At 32.8% G+C, this 15,975-nt stretch overlaps 1 protein-coding gene across 2 annotated transcripts in view; it reads left to right on the forward strand.

Moving 5' to 3' along the window:
• LOC106684712 (maltase 1) overlaps window positions 1-15,695 on the forward strand; it is a 20,103-nt gene extending 4,408 nt beyond the window's left edge. For both annotated transcript variants that reach the window (XM_014426945.2, XM_014426946.2), the window contains exons 2-11: window positions 309-456; window positions 533-712; window positions 798-967; window positions 2,580-2,708; window positions 2,785-3,026; window positions 7,336-7,534; window positions 7,611-7,866; window positions 11,564-11,762; window positions 11,921-12,064; window positions 15,527-15,695. In XM_014426945.2, coding sequence (XP_014282431.1) covers window positions 309-456; window positions 533-712; window positions 798-967; window positions 2,580-2,708; window positions 2,785-3,026; window positions 7,336-7,534; window positions 7,611-7,866; window positions 11,564-11,762; window positions 11,921-12,064; window positions 15,527-15,584 — 1,725 coding nt within the window. In that variant the 3' untranslated portion in view covers window positions 15,585-15,695. The remainder of the gene's footprint in view (window positions 1-308; window positions 457-532; window positions 713-797; window positions 968-2,579; window positions 2,709-2,784; window positions 3,027-7,335; window positions 7,535-7,610; window positions 7,867-11,563; window positions 11,763-11,920; window positions 12,065-15,526) is intronic.
• Window positions 15,696-15,975: the final 280 nt, after the last annotated feature.

Consider the following 15,975-nt stretch of genomic DNA (forward strand, 5'->3'; position numbering starts at 1 on the left):
TAAATTCTTATATATTATTCTTTTTTAAATTCTCAGACAAAAGCATAAACCTTGTTCTAGAAATAGTAAACTCATCCGGCCACCTTGGACAATGCAATCTATTATTTCGTGTTCTCACCAAAATGTGTTGAAAAAAAGTGGAACACTATGGACGTGGGAAAGAGTTATTTTACAATAACAGAGAACTATCAAACAACTTTTAAATTTCCTTAGTTTAAGACTAACTTACTTCTAAGTGATGATTGTAAAACTTACTGGATTAGTAATATAACCCGTAGCTAATTTAGTAAATTTTGCTGGTGTTACAGATGGCGTTATTGGCTCTATTGGTTTCTTGCCTTTTGGCTAGTGCAATAAAAGCGGATAATTTCTATTGGTACAAAAACTCTGTCGTGTATCAGATATACGTCCGTTCCTTCCAGGATACTAATGGTGATGGCATCGGGGACTTAAAGGGTAAGTTAAAGTTTCAAGACAAAGAAAAGGTATTTACAGTGAGTTCGAATAATGATCAATCTATTATATTGTAAAGGTGTCATACAACACGCTGACTATCTCCAGTCACTGGGAATCGGAGCTATATGGCTAAATCCAATTTATCCAACTCCCAATTATGATTTCGGGTATGATATTTCTGACATGGAAAACGTAAACCCAGAATATGGAACATTAGATGACTTTAATGAACTGGTGAAGGCAATGAAAGCTAGAGGTAATTTTTTTAGGACTATTAATTTGTTAATATTATTTTTATAATTAATTTTTGAATTGAAACTAATTAATATATTCTTTTTCAGGAATAAGAGTGATAATGGATTTCGTACCGAACCATACAAGTACGAAGCATAAATGGTTTCTTGCTTCGGAAGCCAAGAACGATACTGTCGAAAAATATTCCGACTTCTATATTTGGCAGGACCCGAAAGGATATGATAGTAACAACAAACCAATACCGCCCAATAATTGGGTAAGATAATTCAATTATTTAATCAATACTTTCATATTAACATATTTGATTTTAAAAATCATAAACCTGGAATTACAGACAAAAAATAGAGCTGATAAGTTTTATGTTATTCATTTTTTATTTCACAATTCGTTTAACGTCAGAAATCAAAAAGAAAAGTACTAGTTAAAAAAGTATAATAATGGTTTACTAAATTTTACCTGACTGAACAAGCGATTTTTGATTCTATCCAAGTTGAAAATAGAACTTTTTAAGTTGATAAATCAACCAAAAGTTAATAAATCAGTATAGAACTTTGGAAACAATTTTTATTGGCATCTTGTTGGCAATAAATCGAATAAAATAAAATTGATGGAACCAACATAACAATTTCATCATCCAATAAATGTTTAGATTAAGTGCTGCACCCATTTCTTAAGTAAAGAAGAATGTGAAAAATATACTATTTGTTCATTAAATCTAGTTAAACCTTTACGAAGTTTGCTGGGTTTTTTTTCGATAGACAAATAGTCTATAGTGATTAAGATAACATATACAGTTAACAAATTAACATATATAGTTAACACGTTAATTATAACATTAAAAAAAACAGTACTAAGGTCATATTTTCCCAATGTTTTTCTTATTTTAATTGTCTGGTCAATGAATATGGAATACAAATTTTACTCTCAACCACAATAAAAGCGGACAGTTTCTATTGGTACCAAATTTTGTTCTGTATCAAATATACGTTAACGCCTTCCTGGACACTAATAGGGACATGAAGAGTTTTTAAAAGCTTCAAGATTAAGAAAAGTGCGAAAAAATGAAAACAAAGGAAAAAAATGATGTATTAGTAAGAAAGAGTTGAGATTCCCATAAGCCACTTCATTAATACCAACTAAATTGACATGTAAAGTTCCATCCCTTGAACTCAATTTGGAGAGGCCACAGAAGTTCGCTGAACCTAAAAAACATAAAAATTATAGGTGATAATTTTCTATCTAGAAAACAACTGAAGTTTAGTTAATTTAATTTGAATATTAATTAGCACTAGAAGTGTCCAAATGTGGCCGGAGTAATATATACAAGATGATTAATTAAAATTATTTATTTATTTAATAACTGATTTATTTAACATTGTCCGTTACGGAGAAAAATACTTGCCTCTTAAAACAAGACTGAAAAAAAATTAATTAATGGGGAATTACGTTAACCTTATCTTGAGGAAAAAGCAAAGTTTGGTTTTAAAAATCATTTTCATTTTCCGAAATACACTTTTCCTTATTTCCAAACCAAACCAACTCCTTCAGACAGGAGTGATAAGAGCTAAATTTTTTTTTTTTTAAGACTACAATTGCGTTTTATTTAGACTATAATATATAAAATATACCTGGAATTAGGTTTACAAAAAGTATTCAATAACATGCTCTTTATTTACAAAGAAAAAGAGGAAATATTGGAATCATCAAGATTTTATGGGCTAGATCATTTATGCTCTCAAAGCTTCATATATAAAGTTTATCATTAATTTTTTTTTTATTGGGAAAAATTAAAATTTTGTAATAAAAAATAAAGTAAAATTAAAATAAATTGAATATTTTATAGTTATTATTTCGATTTTCCATTTCAGTTAAGTGTCATGGGCACAGGGACAGCCTGGGAATGGAGCGAAAAAAGGAAGCAATTTTATCTACACTCGTTTCTGGTCGAACAAGCAGACCTTAACTATGCCAATCCTGTAGTGAGGGAGAAAATGAACGTGAGTAGAATGTTATTGTTAATCCATGTTAAATAAGTATCGATCCTGTTCATAAACTAATTATACATACTCATAGGATGTTCTTAAACAATGGCTGAGCAGAGGAGTTAGCGGATTCCGAATGGACGCCATAAGCTGGATTTATGACAATGTGGGATGTGGAAATGAACCAGCATCAGATAACCCGAATCCAGACAACCCTAATGATTACAACAACCTCAAACACACCTGTACAATGGATCAACCGGAAACGTACGATATCATTAAAGAGTTCAGAAAAACTCTTGACACTTATGGAGAAAAACCGAAAGAGGCCAAGTAAGTCTGTTTTTATAGGCTTGATTAAAAGTGCTATGACATTTGGTGAAATTAAACAGATTGGGTAGCCATATTTATTAATCGCTATCTTAAAAAATATATATATTTATATATATAGTATTTCGACTTTAATACAATCGATTGTTTGAAGTTTTCCACTATAAAGTACATTATAGCGATTATAAACGAAATTTTGATGGTTTCCTCATTTATGCTACAAAAATATTACACATAATTAAGTTCAGGAAACCAATTAAAGTAAAATACAATTTGAAGCTCTCCACAAATCCTATAATACATTATTCAAAAGTATAAAGAACGTGATTTAAAATTTTGCGTAAAATAAATATTATAAACCATGTTTAAATAAATAATTCAATTTTTATCCATTTTTGTCTCAACACATTTTTTTTTTAATTTTAAGTCCGACGTTTCGGCCAATCCAAAAAATTTTGGTAATAAAAATATTTAAACACTCAACTTCATGCAGGCTATTCTGCCCAGGTCACAACAATTAATTAGTAGTCTAATTAGTCAACTTTTACATTAAAAACAAAAATTAAAACCTATCAGTTTGTGATAAGGTTTTAACAAGTGACTGTGATAAATGAATTTTAATTTTTGTTTTAAATGTAAAAGTTGACTAATTAGGAATTGTTGTTGTAACCAGGACAGAATAGCCTGCATGAAGTTGAGTGTTTAAATATTTTTAGTTCCAAAATTGTATTAAGATGTCCCTGAGGATGGCCGGATTGGCCGAAACGTCAGACTTATAAGAAAAATAAAATGTGTTGAGACAAAAATGGATAAAAATTGAATTATTTATTTGAACAAAATTAACCAGTCTCAAGAAAGTTAAAGATTATAAATATAATTATAAACCATTTTTTTGATTATTAGTGTTACCTACTTAAGTTGTTTATACGATAATGGGATTTCGTTAATACCTAAATTAATATTATATATTATTAAATGTTAAAAGAATGAAAAAAGGATTTTGGTAAAATTTTTAAATATTATATAACACATATGTATTATATCATTCACACATATTACAGGCATTGAAGGTCTAAATCGGTTCACACTTTAAATAATAAATTTAATATTTGTATATATGTTATTTTATGGAAAAGTACGAATGAGTAAACGTTCAAGAGGCAGATCAGGATATAGGTGGGAGGATTGCATGCAAGCAACTTTTGTTAGATTTGGTTTTGGACGGGTTTAACTGGAAGAATGAATGTGAATAGGGATTAGTGATATCGGCATCCAACCTTGGTGTTCACTAACACTTTATTGTTATTTTTATTATATATATTGTATTATTATTATTTTTGTAAGGATTCAGGATGGTGATTCCAAAAAAAATTATAGTTTTTCTCTGCTATCATAAATACTGGAGATCAGGCCGAATGCTGTAATAATCGGCCTTCATTTTGTAATAAAAGACTGATGGTAAAAATGTTGTTAGTTGTCCTTAAGATAATGGTTCATTGATTTTTTTAAGCATCATGTCCCTCAGCACACGGAGCTACTGGTAAGAAACTATACCAGTCGGTAACTTGGGTTACTTAGCAGTTATAGACTGGATAGATATTACGTGGTGACTTGACCCTACACACGAAGCTACTCATTAGCAATCAAACTTTTGAGTACGTTCAGTGTTGTCATGGATATGGAGCGAGAAATGTATTCGGAATACTCGAAGGAGAAGAATAGTAAGAAGCCAACTTTCAACTTCCATCCCTCTCAAATCATCTTCCAAATCATCCAGCCACCGACGCCTGGGTCTCCCCCTTTTCCTTTTGCCTCCTAGTGCACCATTTAGCATCCTTTTAGGTAGCCTGAAGGGCTCCATCCTTTCTACATGTCCCAACCATCTTAGTCTGCTCTTCCTAATAGCACAGAGGATATCAGGCTCTCCATACAATTCCTTTATTTCTTCTTGATTGCTTCTGATTCTCCATCTGTGCTCCTCTTTAACGGCTCCAAAGATTTTTCTTACGACTCTTCTCTTCCAAACCAGTTTCTACTTCTATTTTCCTTGGTTAGAGTCTATGTGTCACTGTCATACATTACCACTGGCCTAATTATTGTTTTGTACAACAAAAGCTTTGCTTTCCTGCTGCTGCTTCGAAGTGGTTGTTTATTGCTACTAAACACGTTTTACAACGGTCCTGACTTCTATCAAATACAACCTTACAACGTTCTCCTTTCAATGCTTCTTCGAATAGCCAGGAAGGTGAAAATTATAATAATTATAAAATAATGATATAAAATAGGATTCGTTTCAAGAAACTAGAAACTGTAATCACTCGGCAACCAGACATACGAGCCACCAGGGAAGTTGGAGTCCACAACCAGCAGCACTGTGTGGGGCGTCTCATCCTGTCCCATTGTATTACAAAGGGAGTAGTGACTCAAAGTAAACTAGTTGGTGATTCGTGTCATTGATCAGTTTCTTTTCAGTACCTCCGTGTTCATACGACCAGAGGGTAACATGGCCTTAAAAAAAACTTTGATAAGTAATATTATTTATACGAATGCATCACTGATAACATTTGATAAAATTCCTTGCTATCCGAGAGCGGTTCGCCCGTTTCATTGCTACCTACAAAACAAAATCATTCTGATATATTGCTTCTTTGAATTCGTTTATGAAATCATTTCTCTCCATAACCTGTTCATGTGCATTGTAAACAGTAACGTTATCTTTGATTAAATATTGAATGATTTCTCAACCATCGCCATGAAAAATAAGAACAGTATGAATCAATTTTCTTTAAATGATTGATGAACTAATCAATCATTCGGAAGTAGTTGAGATAATTAAGAAACTGTAAATTTTTATTTTGACATGGAGTATAAGGTGATAATAAACAAATAACCAGTTTTTTTTTTATGTTTATTTAATTGATTAATTCAAAACATCCAGGAATTTTTATCAGAACAATTATTTTTAAGGTCGAACGTTTTGTAATATAATAAAAATATTTTTTCAAGAAAGAGTTTATATTTGATAATGAATATGCAGATATATTAGGAAAAATATTTTTTTAATAATTCGATTTATCTGGTTTCCACTGAGGTTGAAGAATTTTTTTAGTATTTCTTCGCGGATTATTGGTAGAAAGTTTTTTAAAAAATTTCTGTATATGTTTTATATGCCAATAGAAATAGAAAATAATCAATTTTTTTAACCAGCTTGTTTTGATACGATACATCGTTGCGTATACTATGGCTTCTTACAGTACGATGTAAATGCCATGACTTCTTATTATTTAATACATACGATATATCACATGGTATTAATAAACGATATTCTATCGTTGGCACTTTTCGCAAAAACTATGAACAACGATGTTGGGGAGAACGTTAGATTGAAAGTATGCTGTTATAATTTTAGTTTTTTATTTTATATTAAAAATATCACACAATCTCATTCATCGTCTTTATGTAATAAGAATAATAATTTATTTATTTGTTCATGGGGCAACCCAAGTTGTATGGACAAATAGAGTTAGCCTGTGAAATTCATGAAATAGATAATCAATTGCAGTACTTTAAACAAATGATGGTTTAAAGATCGTTTATATAAACTAATAACAAACAATATACCCAAGCTGGGCTATCCATATTCGTTAGAACAAAACAAAAACGTCACTTCATTTTTAATAATATTAAAAAACAAAACAAATCATTGTCTTTGTATTATTGAATTGTTTTAGGAAAAAGTGGCATTTGATATCCAGCACCGAATATGTAACAGCACCTACTACATTTTCCTCCCATTTTTTAGGATGTCATTTATCTAATTATTTATTATGGAAGAAGAGACACTATCTCAAAGAACAAAATCTCGCTATTTAATTATGTTGGTGTTAAGTTTCAGAGATACGAAGCATTGCAAACATGCCATTATAGTTCTTTTGTGTTTTAATTCTAAAATTTTGTAAATGAAATAGGAAAAAATGTAATGTTTTAAGTTTTGTATGTTTGAAATTGTTTATAAATCATTCAACAATTATTTAACTATAACAAATCAGTATTGTTCAAATCGGTAATACTCAGGGACACCTGTGCTTCAAGGAGGTTACGGTCTGGTAGTTTAAACCTAAATTATTTTTTTTTTAATTCACAGATGCTCAATGAATAATTTTTAAAATCAAACTTGAAAATCGGTTGAGCTGTTAGTTCAAAAAATAGCAGATTACCCACCCTTATGATATAAACCTCCCTTTTGCCCTTAGTTAGATAATAAATTATAGAATGGATTTTATTAGCTTTAATTACATCATTGAAATTTCAGGCTAATGATGACGGAAAGCTATTCGGACTTCGATACAGTTGTAAAATACTACGGAGACACCAATGCACCTGGATCTACCTTTCCCTTCAATTTTAATTTCATTACCAACGTTAATGAAGGAAGTAACACTTCTGATTGGGCAAACATAATGAACCAGTGGGTGAATCTCATCAAAGAAGACAAATGGCCCAACTGGGTGGTGAGTATATTTACAAAACGTTTCTAACATGTTAACAAGCGAAAAATTATCCAAATTATTTTCTTTTAACTCACAGCTAGGCAACCATGACCAGCACCGACCCGCCTCTAGATTCAACGACGAATGGGTCGATGTCCTCCACATGATGGTGATGTCCCTCCCTGGTACAGTTCTCACTTACAACGGCGATGAGTTCGGCCTTGAAGATGCCTACGTGAGGTACGACGAGGGCCGAGATCTCCAAGGACTCAGGGCTGGACCAAGTGGGTTCGCATCCATGTCCAGGGACTTCCAAAGGGGTCCGATACCTTGGAATGCGACACGCTATGGAGGTAAGTTTTTTTTATTTTTAAAGACAATACGGTATATAAGATAAATCTCCCTAAACAGCAAATTAATCAAGACTTCCGAAGACTCTCTATGTGAATAATACGGTGAGCTCACCTTCCAACTCTATAGTATATTAGGGCGTAAAGCTAGACCGTCATCTTAAGCTCTCTGCCCATTTATATCAGAAGGCGAGAACAGAAAGACGAAAGTCATATCGTCTCAACCACCTCCTCACTTCTCCGGCTCTCTCATTGAGATTGAAGCTGCAGATATACAAAAGTATTCACTACTATATGGGGCACCATTGTTTACCCACATATCAGATGGAACCCAGCGCCTTCTTCAAACTTTTCAGGATTCGATGTTGAGGAAAATCGTACGCACAACATCGTGGAGGAGGAAGAAGCCACCGGAGCTGCATCAATTGTTGGAGTTGCCTACTGTACTGGAGTTCATCAAGCGACGACACATCAAATTTTTCGATTCACTTCAGTACTGTACGAATCCGTTATTCAACACGTTAACACCTGCCCCCCTCCGGTGCGTTGGCAACACACTACATAAGGTGACGTAGTTTTAGGATTAGGTTTTTATTAGATTTAAGTTTGTTAAATTCAGAAATAATGTGTGCCCTAACACATTACACACTTTTATAAATTCTGACAACAAAAATAATACACTCCAAAAGACTCCATAGAATGTAGATGTTCTACAGAAAAAGGATAAAGTTCATTGTTTATAAATACGCCATTAAAATTTTGAAGGGGTTTTGAAAAAAACAAACAAAAAAAAACAGCAAATTAGCCGAAGACCACAGCCATATTTTTGAGTATCTAAGGATAAATTTCCGAAGATTAAGGCCGTAGAGGAATATTTAAAACAGCAAGATAGGAAAGTAATCTAAGCATTCTTAGAGATATCTGGTTATTGTACGAGATTCATTCCGAATTTGGTTAAAACGCTGAGAGATCTATGACCAAGTTTCCTAATCAAACCTTCGAAGGGGTGCAAGAATGAAATTTATTCTTGCGCCTCTTCGAACGCTTTTGAACATCTTTGGTCCTGGTTGAAGAACTCTGCCCAGTTTTCTTTCCAGGGGATTCTTTTGAATTTCTTGGGGATGCTTCTTATTCCAGTGCTCTCAACAAAAATATGAGACATTTGTACCCTTTATGAACCAACGGAATTATTCAGCAACTGAATGAAAGTTCCTTGCCATAATGTGCAGTAAGTTGTAATTTGGATGATGTCAGTATGGGTACCGATTTATTGTCATCAACGATGATATCCCATTGAGTTGAACTAGGGTTTCACAGAATACCCGGGAGTGATCAAATTGGCTGAGTACGATTGCGAAGTACATTACAAATCCGAGAGCAACCAAAGTAAGCTAGAGCTAGAGAAGACGACAGCTTATGCCCCGAGTTCTGTAGCGCTGTTTTGTATAAGTTTCATGATAATTTCTTGGGTCATGGAGATACTCATCGTATTCTATAGAGAGCCGAGGATTATGTTTACTGGATTAACAACTTAAAAGCGGATATAAAAGAGAATATATGAAGATGTGAGGGCTGTACAGAGAAGAATCATTCCTTAAGTGCGCGATTATGCGACCTTGACAAGGTCAATAGAAGATATGAAGGGATTTGAATATATGAAAGCGAATATATAAGATAATATATGAATATGTGAGGGCTGTACAAAGAAGAATCATCCCTTAGGTGCCAATTATGCGAACTTGACAAGCGATATGGTCCGAAGACTCATAGCAGAGGATTGTCAGGGTTCCTTAGAGAAGATGGTTCGAGGAAATAAGAACCAAATGACTAGTGTTTACTACTTTAGTCTCTAAGCCGAGCCGATCCCAGTGATGGACACCAGTACTGAAGAGACAGCCAGATAATTTGTTGAATAAGTTGTTCTCAACCATAAAACTCCTGAAATGCAAATCCTTCAAAAGAAGGATCGCGGAGCCAGCTTCAGCTCATTCCTATCGGGGGTATTTCATGAAATGATCGTTACAGAGAAAATTCTTTCGTACTTCGTCGAGGGTAGAGTGCAAAGATTTTACTAGACGTTAATGGTTTTTGATCTCACGAATTCAAAAGTAAAACCAATTTCTAGGCTTAGGGGATAGACATTTAACATCTGCTTTAGTGGCCTTCTGAAGTTCCATCCACCTTAGTTGAGGATACATTCCTTACTTCCATACTTATTGGTGAGAACTAACTCACAAGTATGGTTTGCACCCTGGAGCTAATAAGCATTCCTCACGACTTCGAGCAAGCACTTTATACCACATTATAAAATAAAAATTAAAGTTTATGTGTCGTTTACAAGGAGCAATTTTACTCATCTCATGAAAGGAGCTCTTCAGGGATAAAACTTGGAGCTCCATAAATGTATCCTAATATGAATTGCTCTTGTCGTGCTGACCCCCCATATTCCAAGTCCCAACCTGTCTACTTCATTGTAGCCAACTTCCAATTCGAAGTCTTCGATGCTATAGAATTGACTTTCCAGTCAACTATTAAATACAAATAACTCCAGACAAGAATAACGTGATGCACATCGATAAACTTAATTCAGACACTTTGAAGTTGGCTTTAATGAAGTAAACAGGTAAGAACTTGGAATAGGGGGATCAGCACAAGAGCAATGCCAGCGAGGAATACTATCTAGGAATCTACCTGCCAGCTGAGGAACAAGATATGCTGTCATGGATCATTTTCTCCATCAATCCGTTAATGAACCCCTTGAAGGTCATCCCAAATTAATAAAATGTGCAATATTGATATTCGAATAGATATACGAAGCTCCAAGTTTCTTCTGAAGACCTCCTTTCATGAGATGAATACATTGCTTTTTGCAATAGACATGTACACTTTAATTTTTATTTTATAATGTTTAGCAAATGTCTAAAAATTCTAAACGGTATATCAAAGCTGGGCTAGTTGTCGTGTTTTCGGTAGTATAAATTTTGCTCAGAACATATATAGGGTGTTTTTTTAAGCCCGATAGAACTTGAAATTGTAAAAAATAACACAAAAAATTAAATTGTAATCAAAATTTTTTTTTTATTCGAAAGATCAATACGTGACATTAACATTTGAAAATGATTTCGGGCATATGGGCACCGCGGCTGTTCTTGACGAAGCGCATTCTGGACGTCCAATTTTGGGCCACTTTTTCGAGCACTGCTGGCCGTATGTCACGAATAACACGAACAATGCTGGCCTCCAAGGCGTCAATTGTTGCTGGTTTATCAGCATAAACCAGTGACTTCACGTAGCCCCACAGGAAATAATCGAGAGGTGTCAAATCGCACGACCATATGCGGCAATTTTGCTTATTAACAAACCCGTTAAGCCAAAAATGCGCCTCATCGCTGAACACAATTTTACAGAATGCACTTCGTCAAGAACAGCCGCGGTGCCCATATGCCCGAAATCATTTTCAAATGTTAATGTCACGTATTGATCTTTCGAATAAAAAAAAAATTTTGATTACAATTTAATTTTTTGTGTTATTTTTTACAATTTCAAGTTCTATCGGGCTTAAAAAAAGACCCTAGAACTATTATGAATATATAACTCTCCTTATTAATATCACATCTTGAATTATACTAGAAACTATACTATGTTGAATATCAAATACGCTTAATTTCTATTCAATTTCATTTATGGTGATTGGTTTTAGGATTCACGACTGGTAAACCATGGTTACCATTGGCTCCAAGCTTATGGACAAGAAATGTAGAAAATGAATCATCTAAAAATAACGAACGTTCTCACCTAAACGTTTATAAAACTCTGGTACAGCTGAGAAAGCAACAAACGATGAGTGAAGGAAGCTGCGAAGTACAGACAACTAATGAGGGACTAATACTTATTACGAGGTGACATTGAATATTAATTTACATATTTTAGAATAAAATATAAAAATACTAAATATACATAAAAATACTAAATATATCTAAATATACATACACTAAGTTTAATTTATTTCTTCAGTAAATATATTTTTTTATTTTATTCACTACTCTTTCCATTTCAGGTTCTTGCAGAATAATCCAACAACGTTGACTGTTTTGAACATCGGTGATTTCGAGCTAAGTGTCGATCTAACGAAGTACAGGCAGGGCCTCAAGTCGACACTTAAGGTTGTTGTTAGCAGTTACAACACTGCAGCGGCAGAAAGGTAATTCTTCGTAGGTTAAATAAGCAGAATACAATATTAGTTAGAAATTGAAATATGACAAATGAAAAATATAAATTAATTGACATAGATCGATAGATGATACAGTTAAAATTTAAAATATTATTTTATCTATAAAATAATATAAGACAAATCAAATAAAATATATAAAATGTAAGAGATGGTCGAGAGTGGAGAACAATAAATGGAACTTATTACATTGTTTTAACATCTTACTATATTCTTAGCAAGAGTAGTCCTGATAAAGGCAGAAATTCGGGCAGAAACTTTGCTATAATAAAATAAGTTCTGCATATTAGTGTTCTCCTAACTGCATACTTCGACTTTTTCTCCTCATACTAATTCAAGGTCAACAAAAAATTAAAATAATACAATTCAACATCATATAAAAAAAAAAAAAAATCAACTTACAATTTTTCCCGAGTAGGTAGGCTATCTTGATATCCATATTTACAACATGAGAACTGAAGAAAGTAAAACGTGAGGTAAATGGAAAAAGAAAAACAGGTTGTGAATTTACGAATATAAGTTAATGTTGATGCTTCATTATATATATATATATATATTATTTATATTTCGGAGCAGCCACTCCTTGTTTCATAAATCTACTGTTATTTGTCATATTAGTGAAAAACCGCCTTCAAGGGACCCAGGTAATGCTACTACGCATTCGAAGGGAAAATCTCCAATATATACATACCTCATTCTTTCTATGTATGTAATTTTGTTACAGGGGAGCACTGGAAAAATGTATATATTTAATTAATATTTATTCAAATTATTTGCTTTAAACTAAGTGTAAATTTTTTTAGTTACACTAAGTTATTAGTTTAGGCATATATAGTTTTATACTATCTATTATATAAATGCTAATTAAAAAAAAAATAGTTTTTAATTTAAATACCTCTAGAAAGTATTTCTCAATATTAATATGAACTACAATTTTATTTTTTTTATTTTTCGATCTTCCCATTCTAATGGCGAAGTCTGGCATTGGCAAAATATATTACCTGAGATCCTCCAGGTCACCGTACAGCTTGGCCACCAAACCTTTTCCGTTTTTCCATCAGGACACATGTTTGGAGAATGTGCTCGGTTGTCTGTTCTCCCCTTCCACATTCACACAGAAGGCTAGGACCTATTTTGAATTTTGTTTGGAGGTGAGCATTGAGCCGGTTATTTCCAGTTCTTAAGCGAAATATCAGGACTTGCTCTTTTCTAGGAAATTGGTAATATGGATCCAAGGGTTTAAGTCCGGATGCTCATCATTCCACTTCTGCTTAACTCTTAACTAAACGCTTTGTTATGGTTTTAACTTCGTCTCTAGTTTTCGCTAGCATATCAGCCAGTTCATTTCCAGGTATTCACAGTGTCCAGAAATCCACTGCAGGGTTACATTCTCGTAGATGGTGGTAGCATATTCTAACTTGGTGGCAAGGAAAGTCAGCTCCGCTTTCACTTGGATTTTAGGTTCAAAAGAACTGAGGCTGCGTCGGTCAGAAATACTATGCTGGATTTCTGACTGCTTCTGAGATCCAGTAAGATTTTTGTAGCAACCAGCAGTGTGTCTTGCTCGGGTTTGTAATTAGTGGAATTGAACCCTGTGGGAATCGCTTTCCTGCATTCCTCCATTCCTGATAGCTTTCTCAGCTGAACCACCTGTATAGATTCTGGTTCACATGCTCTTTGGGTAGGTGGTGTAAATATATTCAATTACTTTCGCTTTAATTTCCAATGGATTTTGGCCATTTTTCTTGTTGATGCCTGGGATGGATGGAATCATATGGGGTTTACAAGGAGAAGCCAATGGTGGAAAGACATCTACTGCCTTCTTTATCTCAGGCTGGATCTCTTATAACTGAAGTTGAGATTTTATTGTCCATTTTGTCTAGGAGACTTTGAGACGGTTTCGTGTCCTTTGACCTATACGATTCTTTAGTGAATGGTTGGGGATACATTTCGCTTTTGTGTCCAGATTGAGAATTTTTATATCTCTTCTATCCTCCATCGTGAGAAGGCCTGTACTGGATTCCATCTTGCTTATTGGTGTAGATTTCAGACCTCCAGTAAATATCCTAAGTCCCTGGTTTTTTACTACAGATGCTTTTCGAAAATTAGTGTTCGCTGTTTGTTGTCCCATACTCTGACTATAACTATAACTAGTTATGCCATACTCAGGCGTAGGACTAACATATCCAGTATAAGGGGATTTCAAAGTCTTATGATATCCTCCCCAATAGGAACCACATATTCTCATAAGATTTGTCCTTTTTCATTAAAACAGACGTTTCAGAACACTCACTCTTTAGGGTTTATTTTTTGATATACTGTATTGGTCCGATCAAAATCCATAAACTACTAGTTTCACAGTTGTTCATATCATAATTATTCATATTACATACTTCTATTTCTTACCGGAAGGTTCCAGTTTAACAATCTAAATACTTCAATGAAGGTACTTTCACATAACTATATAAATATAATTAATATATTATATTATAAATATATAAATATATTAGTATGTAAATATATACTACAGTGTTTATTTCTAAAAAAACAACATAGTACTTCGCTGCCTCTTTTTTTATTACATATATAATTTTACTGATTTGCACCAATTGATTACTTAAATAAAAATTACTTTATCACAAATTTTTCCTCAAACTACTTATTTACTGTCGTCTATATTATAATTATTCATATTATATATTTCCTCGCATGTTAATAGAACTAAAAAAAAGGAGTGCTTCAAAACGTAATTTAAAAAAAAAGTAAATTGTTTTTTAAATTAATAAATGTTTTAGAAAGTCCTTTTACTGAATTATTTAGATTATTAGACCGGGATTTTCCAATTAGAGGTGGAAATGTATAATATGAACAAAATAGTTGTGAAATAAAAAGACTGAATTTGGGAATTCAGAATTCAAGGATAAATTGTCTCTTCATTTTCTGCTGCAAAATTATGGGATTCGTGCTTAGGCTAGGTTTGATCTATCGGTATCTTTGGGTCATTGTATCATCTATATCTATGCCAAATAATAAACTAACTGTTAACACTCGACATTGAAATTTATTAGTTGTAGTTTGTATGCTTATCACATTTAAATGTATTTGAACTAGACGTTTCCATTGCACTTCTAAGCAATTGATTCTATTGATTAAATTTACTGAATTCTTGATTGAAACATATTGTGTTTGTAAAAAGAATATCTTTCTGCTAATGCCTTCTTTAGCAAATATATGAAATATTCTACATTTTATGTAAATATTTCAACTCTATTCGTTTTAGATCCTGCATTTATTATTTTATACCTGATATCCTTTCATTTAATAATAATTCTATTTCAATAGACGAAATATATATTAATTGTACGTTAAACCCCCCAGAGCTAGCATAATATTTGTGATTTATGTATTAATCTAATTTATTTTCATCTGTTACAGCCTTCCTGCTACAAGTGTAAACCTACCACCGAAGTCAGGAGTAGTTTTATCTTATTAGAGTTAAAGCAATTCATGTTTACATAAAAGTACCTATGCGATAAAGCATGTAAATATGTAAATAACAATTTTAATGTAATACATAATAAAGGTCGTAAAATGTACCATCTTATCTATTTTATTTTACTTTGAAACAATTATTTGTATCAATGTCCATTAATATTATAAATAAATAATAACAATTGTCTTCACAATATTTTCTGTGTTTTCGGGCTGCTGATGATTATACATTTTTTTTTTTTAATTTTCGAGTAACACGAAATAATAAAAATATATTAATTGAAAAAAGTATGGAGTGAGTCTAACGAAACCCAAAATTTCATTAGATAATGATACCGTCAATAATTTCTATTGAAAGCACTATTACACTATCTTTTTAAACAGTAAAAAAT

Source organism: Halyomorpha halys, unplaced genomic scaffold, assembly GCF_000696795.3.
Source record: "Halyomorpha halys isolate HHAL.00 unplaced genomic scaffold, Hhal_1.1 Scaffold604.1, whole genome shotgun sequence".
Lineage (NCBI taxonomy): Eukaryota > Metazoa > Arthropoda > Insecta > Hemiptera > Pentatomidae > Halyomorpha > Halyomorpha halys.